General features: G+C 42.1%; 1 protein-coding gene across 2 annotated transcripts in view; it reads right to left on the reverse strand.

Annotated features, from left to right (window-relative positions):
* The window catches only part of LOC105067298 (guanine nucleotide-binding protein G(q) subunit alpha), a 261951-nt gene that overhangs the window by 181500 nt on the left and 66457 nt on the right, over window positions 1-13994 (reverse strand). The window contains exon 1 of one of the 2 annotated variants that reach the window (XM_045515156.2): window positions 11619-11697. The exons of the other annotated variant lie outside the window; for it this stretch is intronic. Within the exon in view, the coding sequence (XP_045371112.1) occupies window positions 11619-11682 (64 nt within the window). The 5' untranslated portion in view covers window positions 11683-11697. Of the gene's footprint in view, window positions 1-11618; window positions 11698-13994 lie in introns of those variants that run through there. 2 annotated transcript variants of the gene reach the window in all.

Raw genomic sequence — 13994 nt, forward strand, 5'->3', positions numbered from 1 at the left:
GACCTGATACTTAAAGATTAGGGTGAACCAACAGGTCACCTTTCGAGAGTGAAAGGGCTGCTGTGGGACAAGTGGGGCTAAGCTGCAATGGTCCCAGGCAAACTGAGACACGTGGGCGTCCCGTTAAAGCTATTCAGGAATGGAAGAGAGTCGTAACACAGCATTAAAATAGCTGTGGAGACGCTTTAAGGGTGAAGAATATAGGACGTGGAATAAAAATGAGTATCAAGGCTGGCACACGGTCCTAATATCCCTTAGGGTGCCTATTACAGAGTCAAGAGCTAGAGAGGTTACCCTCCAGAAGTGACATTTATCTCGCAGACTCTAGGCTGGGACCTTCAGCGTCTTAACATGAGAGAGGAAGTCACAAGAGCGGCTCGCATCAGAGAGCCTGTGCTCTTTTTTAGGTAATGCCTTATTATGTGATCATAAAAGAAAATGAGAAGACTAGACTCCATGCTGGATGACTGATCAGGTCGTTTTATGAACTCATAATACTTTATAAAAGTATTAGTAATAAAATGGTCCCACAGAAATGGGAGACCTCATAAACTTACCTCTGTAAGTTTTGCAAGCTCATGCTGTGGAAATCCTACAAAGGGTCTGAACTCCCAAAGCACATGGTGAACTGAAAATACGATCTAATGCATTGGGACAAAATATGTGCAAAACTGCAAAGAGTTCATAGTAAATGGCATAAAAAGCATCTGCAAATCATACTTAAAAGGAAGAAAAATCTCCCAAAAAAGAGAAATTAGGAAAAAAACTTCAATCAATTAAAAAGTAATTTAGCCTCACCTAGTGTTAAAAGAATTACAAATTCAAGTGACAACAATGTAATTTTCACTTGTTTTTAAATGATTATATTGAAGACTCAGAAATCTACGGGAAAACTGGCATTCCTCACTTCTAGAGGAAACAAAAATAGCTACAACTTTTCAGGGAAATTCAGCAATAGCTGTCATGTGTTACAGTATTGCATGTATCTTGTTCTGATGACACCATTCTTACAGAGTTTTCCCAAGGAAATAATTATGAATTCTGCAAAACTTAGCTATATAGAATATGAATCCTATAATCAATTGAAAACATCAAAAAAATTACAATCTAAACATTCAACAATAGGGGATGGGTAAAATAAATGATGTGAGATGATGCAGCCATGAAAAATAGTATTTTATTACATTTAATTAAGTATGATAATGTTCATGATAAATGAACGTAGAAATGGAAAAAGTGAATTACAAATCTATATATTAACATCATACCAGTTCTTGAAAATGTAATTACACATAACCAGAAACGTATACACGCACGCACACACACGCACACACACAAATCTACACGCAGAAAAAGGCAGGGCAGAAAGAGTTACAATAAAGTGTTAAAAGTGATTAGTGGTATGGTGGAATGAGTAACTTTTTTTTAGTAACAAATCTCAATTTAACACACTGAACAAGTATCACTTTGTAAAAGGGAAAAAGAATCGTTAAAAGAAACTGAAAAACATATATTCTACCCCTTCACAGAGGACTTTACGTTACAGATGTTACAGAATGGGTAAAAGGGCTGAAAGAGCACTGGTCTTTTGGTCAGAAGTGAAAAATGAGGTGGTTCAGAGCCCTCTTTGGGCTTCTCCAAGACCCAGTCTTGTGAGGACAATAATGAGATAAAACACACAAGAAAATCTCAACAGGTGGTCAAGTATTATGTAAAGAAACGATTTTACTAGATGGCCTGCCATTGGCAGAAGACGTACTTTGGGCTGAGCTGTTTCCTTATTAACTGTGCAGTGATCCATCACTCTACTTTATGAGTCTCATGGTGCATTTGCAAATGGTTTATGACAGTATAAAGTGAATTGGCATGCCAGGTTCGAACCATAACCCTCACTTCATTAGCCCCTGTTTTAATCAAAGGAAGAAAAAAAAAAATAGAACAGTTCCAATAGGTTTCCCAAGAAACTTCACTAAAAAATAGGAAATGAATCAATCCCCACCAAACATATCTGTAGTGGTCCTTGTTCTCAGGACCCTGAACACAGTAGGGGTTCCAAGAGAAAAGGGTGATCAATATTTACTTTTACAAAGAAAAAAATTCATGCATACAACATTTTCAAAAGTAAACAAACACTGGAATTTACCAAAATGTTACCACGAGCTGCGTTTGGGTCATGAGACTACAGGTGATGTTATTTTTTTCTATTTTATAAATTTCAAATGATTACTTATTAAAGTTTAAGCACTCTTTGCAAATCCCAGCAATCTACTGCCCTTGGACCCAATCACTAATCAGCTGTCAGATGACTGTGAACAAGTCAATTTACCTACCTGGGTTTCAGGTTCTTCAAGTTTATCTAGGAAAGAGCTGGAACACGTGATTGCAGACTGAAGCCCTTTAAAGTATCTAGTACAACAGCAGACAATGCTTTGAGTGATGCCTTTTTAGGATAGGACCAGTACCTATGAATATAACATTTATTATTATTCATTATTATTATTTGTTGTGGTTCTACTAGTTCCAAGTTAGCACATAACGCTAGTAACCTCAGATGGCAGGTGTCTGCACTGTAGAATCCATTTCTGGCCCCTAACGCCGTCAAGCCAGCACAGATCTGAGGATTATTCCATCCTGTAGGACCAAAGGAAGGGCTCCCCTCCGAGGTTTTGGTTCACGGGTCAAAGTTGAGCCTCAAGATCTTTTTAAAACCAACTGACAAACCACAAAAGAAACCCAGAGATACTAACTACAGGAGATGCTCTCACGTGTTCAGCCGTGTCTTGGGAAACGGGAAGTGTATCATATTCGTCAGGCATGATATGATACAGTGGATAAGGAACACCAGGGACACTACTCCCTTTTCTGCCATTAAAATGTTTGACTTTGAGCAGTCGCATAAATCACGTGGGCCATAATTCCCTTGCACGTATACAATAAGAGACTAGATAAACTCAAAAATGCCTTCTATTTCTATCATGATATAAACCTCTAGGACCCATATTCATACAAGGCTACCCTTAATTAAACCTTGGTTTTCCCTACAATGAAAAACTCAAGTACCTTCGTCATAACTGAGTATCTTATTTTAAGGTGGTCTCACATCATGTTAGGCAACAATAAAAGTAATGCTTTGGGAAAATACAAGCAAGAAAACACATTCATCATCTATTAGGGAGAAAGCAGGCAGTACGAACACATGACACCTGTTCAAAATCTACTGATGCACACAGAATAGACACAATATCAACAAAATTGTATCTTCTTGGTGGCAATGCTTGTGAGTTTTTCCCTTACTCTGTATTTTCCAGATTTGGTAAACTATTTTTATAACTGGTAACTAATAATAAATCACATTTTAGAATTTTTCTAATAGGGCTCACAAATCTTCAGTTACACAAGATGATCTGGCTCCAATCCTCTACTTTCTAAATTAACTTGGAAGCCAAATATGTCAACAACAGACGTTATTTTATAAAACTGTGTATAAGATGCAGGTTGTCACCAGTCTTCCAAGGCACCTAGTCACCTATGCACCATCAAGCTGCCTCTCCCCATCCACCCTCTTTAGACCAGACACCAAATCACTCCTCTTCCTGCTCCCATTAAACTTAACCAATGGGGACACATTTTCTTAGGCCCCTATGGTCGGGCCAGTGGAGTAGATGTTTGGGGACAAGTGGAACTTCAGGGGGCTTCTGCCAACTGCCATCTCTTCTGCTGAGGTATTGCTCCAACCTCTGCCACAACCTGTAATGTGAGGCCAGATGAGGCTCACTTCCTGACACAGACTTAGACTTTATCCAGAGTGGGATTAACCACAGGAAATGCAAATAATCCATGAGCATAATAGGACACACTGCCTCTTCACAGCAACGGTGATTCCAGTTACCTCCCTCATAACTGGAGTGAGAAGAACACCTGAATAATTCAGGGTTTCAATCTCTAAATACTCGAAGATGCACTCAGTTTCTGAGCGCATGAATCAAAAGATGACATAGGAAAAGAGAGAGCCATGCAGCTGGGGAGGGATGTTTCATCCCAGAACACTGAGGGTCATGGCCCACCACAGATAAGAATTCAGCAAAGTAGCTGGGGAAGGACAAAGGTCTATGTGTCAGCTTTCCAGTTCCTTCTGGGTCTGTCTGCACAGTGGGACTTCCTTATTTGTTTGAGGTATTGTAAATTCCCAGAATATCAGGCACACCCATGCTCAAATCTAAGTACAAAAACACACTGCAAAGCCAAATACAAATGGTTCCTCGCCCATTAACTGGAGGCCATCCATCAGATAAGGTTGATTTTCTTTTACATGTTTAATGTGGCACCTTCACAAGAGATAAGAACGCTATTAATGAAAATCTACTTGCCAGCTTTAAAAAGTTAGCACTCAAACACAGAGATGAAGTGGCTGTAAAGCTGCTTTACACAAAAAGTAGGAAAGTAAGTAGTAAATAGAAAACAGTTTCTTAAATTCCACACTGCGTTGTTACCAGGACACAACATGTACAGCCTTAGGTCACGTTTGTCTGGGTTATGAGCCCAGTGTAAAACCCAGGACAAAACCGCTCTCTGTATTTTTCACATGGCTTTTCAAGAAAGTGTAAAATGATCGTCACATTTATCAAGAAGACAGAAAAAGCTTTTCTACTTTGGAAAATGCTTACCTACGTTAGAGGTAAGCTGCATCCTCAGAAATGAAAAATAGATCCTCTTAGGGAAAAAAAAGGTTGTCCTAATTATACACGGAGGCTCTAATTAAACTGTCATTCACAATTCATTAAAGCTATTAATAAAATGTACATGGGAAACGGGCTATTACAGTTCAATTTACAAGAGTTGTTATAACCACTTAAACATAAAGATAGCCAAGAACTGATGATGAAATTTCCTATGTACGTGAACTTCAGACCTCACTGAGGGACCCTTAAAGGCCTCTTCTAAAGGCCCTAGACCTGCCTCCTCCTTTATAACTGAGGAAACTGAGGTCTACTGAAGGTAACTGAATAGCCCGAGTTCACACCCTCTTAACTTATTTTCCCACCACTTACATGATTGCCACGCTTCCTAAACCGCACTTGTTTCTTGGTTCCAAACAGAAAATGCGAGCATGCTCTCCTGCGGTCAGTGCCGAGGAGGGTGAGGCATTCCGTAGCAGTTCATAGGACCAAACATTAGAAGGAAAGTGAAGGGATGCAGAGGAGACAGAAGCGGATGCTGAGGGGGTGACATCACCAAGCGCAGGATAATAACCAGGCGGCTAGCTGACACTGCACCACGGGAGAAGCAGAAGAAACTAAAGAAACCCGAAAATCTTTATTAGATCTGATGTGTCTAGAAAAACAGCGTTCCTAAGAATTTCAAGGTAAACAAAATATCCCTATTACTTGTCTACAAACTAACAGAAGAAATTTTTCCCCTGAAACAAGACAGTGACACCACCAACCACAACAGCAGAATCACCACAACATCAGTAAAGGATTCAGAGACTAAGCAGAACTTCTCTTCCAGCTCCAGAAATCACATGTTTTCTTAAAAGCCCACATTTTAAGGAAGCCCCAAAACTAGCTAGGCAAAGGAAACCTCAACGACAGGTCATGCTGCAGTGTTAGAAAGTGCTGAAGTCCCAAACCCTTGTACACAAACCCTGGGCCTGAATTCACACGCTCTACCCCGGACTGCCAGAAAGCCAGGCTCTCCAAATGACCCAGAATCAAACCAAAAAAATACAGCGTGCTCTGTACTGATGTTAACTGTATTCATTTTACACATCAGCAGTATATTTATGATGGCTTTTAAAGTACTTGCTAAACAGACTGTTGATCCCACGCTGGAAAGCACAGTGACTGAAGCCCAGGGTCACAGGATGAACAGATCCAGACACTATGCCTAGCTGTGTGGCTTTGGGACGTCACCAAACCTCTGCTGTCACTTTTCATCATCTGCCAAATGAAGATAATGATGCTTATTGCACCAAAGGGTGTGTTTGCAGATGATATTCATGTAAAGCCCTTAACAGAATGGCTGCCACAGAGTAAAATTCTGAAACCATGTTGTGGTTAATAAAGCCGAAAGCCGTTCACTACGCAGCCTCATCTTCCGTCTCTGCCCACACGCTGGCCATGCTCTGGGCCACACCCACCTCCCCCCAGAACAGGAGCAAGCAATGCTCTTTCAGGTCCCCCACCCCTTTTTTCCCATGTGCCCTTCTCTGTCTGGCAACATCTCCCTCATTCTTGTCCTTGCAGTGAGCCAACTCCCCAGAGGCCAGTTAGTTGCTCCTTCTATGTCTATTATGTATTACATCTGGATTATAATCACTTATGCAACAAGAAAATAATTTTTTTACTGGAATGGGGGGGGGTGGGAGGGGATGAGGACCAGCCCGTCGGGGCTATTTCCTGTGGCAGTGGGCAAGGCTGCACGTCCTGGGGAGCACAGGCTTTGGAGAGGGTCTCGATGGACAAGAAGAGATGCAAAAAGCCATGAGCAAAGGACACTAATGAACTTAAAAAAGAGGCAGACTCAGAGAGGTAGAAAACAAACCTGTGGTTACCAGGGAGGGAAAGGGGCTGGGGAGGAATAAAGTGGAAGCTCGGGATTTGCAGATACACACTACTGTATATAAAATAGATAAACAAGGCCCTACTGTATAGCACAGGGAACCATATTCAATAGCTTGTAATAACCTATAATGAAGAGGACTATGAAAGGAATATATACGTGTATAAAATGAATCACCATGATGTACACCAGAAATTAACACATTGTAAATCAACTATACTTCAATTTAAAAAAAGCCACGAGCATGAGATGTGACTCTGCCCTGCGCACATGACATCCCCATATTTCTTCCTAACTTATTAAACCTCACAGTAAGCCAAACGTGAGTAGGAGTGTGTATGCATGCACACAGAGAAAGACAAGAGACACAAGTGTGTGCCGTGAGGATGTCTGGGAAGGGCTCTGAAATGCCTGCAGCACCAAATTCAAATTCAGACTGTTTGAGCCAAACGTTGGCAGGGCAGGAAGTTGCCACGCACCTGGTGAGTTATAAATGTTTACATGCCCATTCAACCCCCTGCAGTGTTATGTGTAATTCGCCTCATTATCAAGTTCTTATGGCTGGAGAAACAACAAAGCAGAGTGGTTTGGAGCAGCAGCTCTCAAACTTGACTGTGCACTTGCGTCACCTGGGACTATCATGAAAATGCACAACCTGACTGCGTGGTACTGGGCGCAGCCTGATACTCTGCTTGTCTAACCAGCTCCCAAGTGATGTGACACTGAGGTATCCCTTAAGTAGCAAGAACCCAGAGCAGAGACACTAAAACACTAGACTGCCTGTGCTCACAGCCCAGCTCTGCTACCTAATAGCTGTGTGACCTTGAGCAAGTTATTTAGGCTCTCTGGGTCTCTTTCTTCCCTCATCTGTACGTAAGAGATAACTTCATGGAGTAGGTACTGAGGACTCACGAGTGAACACATGGGAACATGCCCAGAAGAGTACCTGGCACAAGAAAGTACTAAGTAGATATTAGCTATTGCTCTTACTAATATTCATCTCTGAATATCTCCTGTACTTACCATAATAGTAGCAATTCAAAAAAGCAGAAATTAATGCTTTTGAATGAAATGCTATTTTTGAATGAATTAATATGTTTATCAGATAGCATGAACAATAAACAAAACAGTACCTACATTAAAGTTCCCAGAGGACATTACTATAATAAAACAGGGACAGAAAAAATAAAATAAAAAGTGGAGGGAGGGTATAGCTCAGTGGTAGAACACATGCTTAGCATGTGTGAGGTCCTGGATTCAATCCCCTGTACCTCTATTAAAATTAATTAATTAATTAAAAAATGATTATCTCCTCCTTCAAAAATTAAAAAAACTTTTTATTTTTAAAAATTAAACAAAAAATAAAACAGGGATAATATTTAAAACTTCTTATTTTAATCTGATAAGAAGTTACATCCACATCCTTTATCTCTTAAAATCTCAGGCTGCTTCAGCTCACTACCCCAAATCTAGGACACAAAACTGCAGGTACCCACTGACCAGACATGGCCTTTTACCCATTTCAAGTAGAGGAGGGAGGCTGAGGTCTGGCATGGGGCTACCCAGGAAGGTGGGGGCTGGAGAGGTAGAGATTCAGGAGGACATGGAGGTCTGGAGTGGGGTACAGCTGCCTCAGGGGTCAGCCAGGAGGGCAGCCTGGGCTCCGTAGGCTGGAGCAATCTCTAAGCAATGGTTCAGGCCCCCAGGGATGCAAGAATTAGCACAGGGTCCAAACAAGTGGGCTGAGCCGAGCAAAAAAAAATGAAGGCCACTACTGTGTACCCATCATCATGATGTGTCAGGCCCCAATCATCCCATTCATCCTTACGGTGCCCTTGTGAGGTTAAGTTTATCATCATCCCCAGGGTGCAGTGCAGGCTGCCTCCCGGCATTGTTTGGGAAACTCATTATCCATCCTTAAAATGAATAATCCCACAGCACCTGACCCTGGGACCTCAGGACCAAGAGAGCAGCAGTCTGATCCCAAACCAACAACTCTTCTGAGGCAGCTGCCCCTACCCTGACACTTTCAATCTGGGGTTCCTAGTGGAACTCGGCATTTGCTCCTCTGCCCATGTGTCCTGATACAGATGGCCCAGCTCTCCCAAATGACTGTGACCTCTTTAAGGTGCCCCAGGGTCTCCCCAAGAGGATCTCACACATGCCTCAAAGTCTTAAATTAAACCCTCCACGTTTTAAATCAAGCCTTCCACATCTACCTTTAGTACCCATTTTCTTAGGATGAGATGACAGAAATGCAGACAGAAGTTCTTATTACTGAAATGGAAAATGTGGACACCGGTGCTGAGACGTTAAGTGACTTGCCTGACCCCACAGAAATACTACGTGGCAAAGCAGGTCCCGGAACCCAGGTCTGCATGACTAGGCTTAGGCACGTGTGCCACCAGGCCACAGCAACAGCCGTAAGCCAGGCGTCTGGAAGCCAAGATCTGAAGAGGAAAGGTCAGGGACAGCTTCACCCAGGCACGGGGATGAAGTTCCAAGGTGCAGAAGAAATGAGGAAGAAAGAGGGCAGCAGGGCAGCAGGGCAGCAGGGGGAGAGTGAGGCAGGTTGCCATGGCAGCGACCCACAGCAGGAACCAATCAGAATTCAAGTTCTGAAACTCTCGCCAGTGACTCAGGCTTAGAGGAGCCTCCCAGCAGGGTTCGAGATGTGACTCAGGGAGCAAGGTAGGAGCCCGGAACCAGCACAGACCACACCACGGGTCAGCAGCAGTGAAGCCCTCTCAGGTCTAGAAGCCACTGGCTGGGGCAAGGCGGGATGGCAGCAGCCGGGGCAGGGCACCGCAGATGCCCACCCCTGGTCACAGCTCTGGGACGTGGATTTGGGTTAGCTACAGGAGGGGAAGTCTATTGCTTCATCCGCAGGGAATGTGGGGGGCTAATCCTAGATCCAGCAAAGCTCTATTTTTAAAGAAAAACATTGAGACTTGCATGCAAATTCTCCTTGTGGGCAGGAAGCTTTTCCATATTTTCTGTATCTTTATTCATATTCAAACTCAAAGGGAGCTTATGCCTGGATTCGGAAACCTCTTCTCCAATTCCCTCTTGAATTGCCTACAATCTGGTTTTCGTCTTGAACCCTAGGAAGCAAGTACCCTCAGAAAAGATTCCAGGTCCATGAGACCAAGTCTCATCCCCTGTCGTGTAAAACAGCCCCTCTCTGGGGCCCCCACTGCTTCTTCCTGGACTTTATTTCTTACAGATGTGCCTTTCTCTTTTCCCTGACTCTTCCCCTATGAAAAAGCTCATCATCTCTGGTTTAAATGACACACTGTAACGCTCTTACCAGGTTCCCTTGCTGAAATCATGCCCCTCTGGAGGCAATTATCAACGGTTCCATTAAGCTCGCATCCACGTATTGGTCAGCTCTAAAGTCGGCATCTAATTCTCAGCTCCCTACAGAGGGAATTTCCCATTTCAGGGACCTACATCATTCCCTGTCTGCCGGAGGTTAAGCTTGCTCACTTCTCTGCACTGATGCTTTCTTGATTTGTTTCTGTGCCTCCACTCTGGATGGCTGTCACTGAAAGATCCAGGAAAACACACTGGAACAGATTGAAATTCCACCTCCACATCCACACCAGCAGTCACTGGCTCCAGCAAGTGTTCCTGTGAGGCCCTCAGCTACAGCCCCAGGTGCGTGTCCACGCCCTACAGTGCATCCACTCCACATCCTCATTACTTTCATACCTGCCATCTCCTGTACTGAAAACCAAAAACGTCGGCACAGATAAAGAAGAAAATGTTTAGAAGTGGTTATCTCTAGGGAGGGACTAAGAAGAGGCTGGTTTCCCCCTCACTTCATACATCTCCGTGCTATTTGAAATTTCCCTACCATATGCATGATGCACAGCACTTATTTCTCACTAAATAAATACTTATTATAAAAGAACCAGCTAACTAGTGTAAAAAGATGTGTGTACAGGGATAGTCAATGCAACGTCCTTGTGGCTGGGAAAAAAGGGTAGATAATAAGAGGGAGAAATGAGAAACACCTAAATCGTCAATAAATAGGGTCTCAGTGCAAAAAATCAGATTACATCCATAAAAGAGAATACTGGGCAGCTACTAAAAATACCATATTGTCATTGAAAGCATCTCTAACATATTAAAAATAGGTTATAAAACAACACTTATTTAAAATCCGCATTCTTAAATCAGATTAAAAGCACCGTAAGGGCAAGATATCTATCCTCTACTTTGACCCCAAGTGCTTTGGTTAAGATACATCTTTAAAATATGATTGCTGGACACAGTCAACTTTTACCAGATTCATTTTCATCAATCAGCCACTGCTACAGCTGTGTTTGGACTCATCTTTCACAAATACCTTGACAATCAGTTTACAAGTTATACAAGACAGATCAGTCTCTCAGCTTTATAGTTTTATTTACCTAAAATGGTTTCATTCAGTGATCAGCCTCTTCATGTGAAGCTCAATCCATTCACAACCCATGGTTGGAATGAGCTCCTCACCTGGATACCAGAGAAGTGGCTCCTTGAAGGAGGAAAGGCTACAAAGATGAGCCCCAAGGCCCCTCCTTCCACCCGGTCTTATGACTCTCCACACTCTTATCTAAGGGAAAGACCATTGAGGGGGTCATCTTGATGAGTCATCAAACCCTAAAGTTGTGAATGATCTCAGAGAAAGTTTACCTTTCTGAGTTTCCTGAATAAGCTTTTTCAGCATTCACTCCGCCCCAAGATCAGTCAAAGTGACCCAGAGCAGGCCTGCTGATCCACGCCGAGGTAGATGGCAGGGACCGCGGGCTGATCACCAGCCTTTACGCTACAACAACACTCTGCTCTGCACTGCTCACCCCCACTCCATCCAGCTACCTGTCCAAAGGCCCTCTGATGGTCACGAGGATAATCGCGAGTAGGCAAAAAGACAAAACTCAAGTATGTCTCAAAGTTTCTCAGAGAGGCTGAAATTGGGTGGTATCTGTATTTTGTATTTCTCTATCCCACTCAGTAAAGTGAAAAAACATATGCCTAAAGGTAGAATGATTCAAAGTAGGAAGTATACTCACTTTTGTATTTTAGGAGTTGTTTTTGTGTTGTTGTTGTTCTAAAAGTTACAGTGCGGTCGAACATGACCTAACAGTTCTACAAAACAGAAGAAAATAAAGAAAGCTTTCAAACTGCATCTTCAAAGAACTTTCCCTGCATACGTCAAATCCAAAATAAAAGTGAAAACAGAGGATACTTGTTTTATAAGAAATTCTCTTTTCTGTCTCCCAGCTTTTAGTCATTCTGTAAGAAAATTACTGATGGCACACAAATAATAAAAGAAAGTAAGTATATTAGTAGTATTCAACTGCGCCTTTACTCCAGAAGAGCCTTCAGTTTATTATATTTCATTTTAAAATAATTAACTTGGAACAGTTAGGAAATGAAGAAAAATTAAGATTGCAGTAAAATTAAGTTTTAGCTTTTATGAAGTTATTCTTTAAGTTATTTATCAAATTTCAATACAAAATAGCCATTACGCATTTAATTTACAGCGTCTCCCAAATTCAGTTCACCGTGCTAAATCAGAAATATGTCACTTGGCCACTAAACTCAACATTTGTTTCATTTCATCTATTGCTTAATAATTCATAGGTAAATGTCTAAGAATTATTAATAAATAATGAACAAAAACAAAGTATCAGATGTCATGCTGGTGACTCAAACCACAAGACAAGAGTGGGGAAATACAAAACACACTTCCAATGGGGAGAGCAGAGAAATACTGAGTATATCTTTAAGAACTCTATCAAAACGAGCAATTCTCTATAATTCACTACAGAGAGGTTTCAATCAACATGAGAAACATCTTTCAGTTAGATTATGGACAAAATCATACATTCCAATAGCAGATGCATACATCCTGCTGAGTTCCAAGTCCGTCATCTCTAATAGGCCTATCAGATGGAAATCAATGCTAACAATCTGAAGGTGAGGTGAGGCAGGGCACTCCTAAGCTGCTGCTCTGGGAGTTACTCCAGCCCGTCTTTAGTGTGCTTCTAGCAGGACCCATCCCTGGAGGTGTGGGGTGAGGTGGATTCTGGTGTGGTCTTCAGATGCTTCTGATGTGTATCCAAGTGCAAGATCCCCTGGTTACTCCCTGCTGTCTCTCAACAAAAATCATCTCTGGGTGTTTATTGTTATTTCCATGTTTAAGACATAAAAAATAATAATCTGTATGCTTTGAAAATAGTTCAATGTTCTTAAGGAAATATCCAAAAGTTGGTATCAATTACACTAGAAAATTGCTTGGAGGAGAGGCTCACTTTCCCCCCTGCCCTCGCCCAGAAGGAAATCTAAGGCGGGCTGGCCTCACAGTGTGCACGTTCTAGACGGGTGAGTCCAATCAGAAACTGCTTCATGGCCTGTCTCCCAGCCGGCCCTACCCTGCCGAGAATCCTGGCACTCCTAAACCCAGCCTTCTTTTCTTTCTTAAACAAAAACAGAAAAATAGAAGCAGATAGCTCATGTGTGACTGCTTTGTTCAGCGAAGTAATCCTCTTTTGGTGTTTAATCTGCCTGTGTTTGAACAGATAATAAATGTCGTGGCTATCAAAACTAAGGAAGTAAATTGAATACAGCTGGCTGACAATGCGTCAGACCCAAGAAACAATTACAATGAACTCTTGCACTGATGGCCTCACTTAATACCTGCTGTGGTGTGGACCTGCCTTGAAAACCCCGCCTGGACCTAGGAATTCATCCTCCACCAACAGCAGCTCATGGTTTAAGAAACAGCTGATTGAACTGTGATCTCTCAGCGTCACGGGTATTTAAGTCTCTATTCTCATCTAACTCAAAAATCTGGTCACCTATATTTTGTATCCCACTTAACTGAATGGCACAAAATGTTAAGCTTTTTCCAGAAAAAAAAAAAAAAAAAGCTTAAGCTGTCTTTGAAACTACATCATGAAAATTGTTTCATTTCCTCATCCCTTTAGTTTATCATAGGAGCTTAAAAAGTCCAGGTGCATCTTTTGTTTGCATTTGATACCAGCAAATGGTCATAGCATCCTGGAGATGGAGTTCAGCTGGGTTGCAATGAAACCAGCTCTGTAACTGGATGTCTATCCTGTCTAGAATATTTTGTCTTTTTTCTTCCCAATTGGCTCAGCTCAGCCACATGCCAAATGGTTTTAGAGAATTCCAATTAACAGGAAGTCATCTTCCTTTCATTAAATAAGTGTCAAAGCAAAACAGAGTGTGTCTAATGCATGGTCAACCTGGCCACAGTGCTGTCGTAGTGGGGCTTAAGGAACTGAGAGTACTTGAATTTTCAGACTTGTGTTCCAGAGGCAACCTCATGCTTGATAAAACAGAAGAATGACATACCAAGAGTTGGGCTCAGTAACCCTGTTGACTGTGACTTCCCCTGTGTCTCAATTTCCTGGACAGTT

The sequence above is a fragment of the Camelus bactrianus genome, chromosome 4 (genome assembly GCF_048773025.1).
Source record: "Camelus bactrianus isolate YW-2024 breed Bactrian camel chromosome 4, ASM4877302v1, whole genome shotgun sequence".
NCBI lineage: Eukaryota > Metazoa > Chordata > Mammalia > Artiodactyla > Camelidae > Camelus > Camelus bactrianus.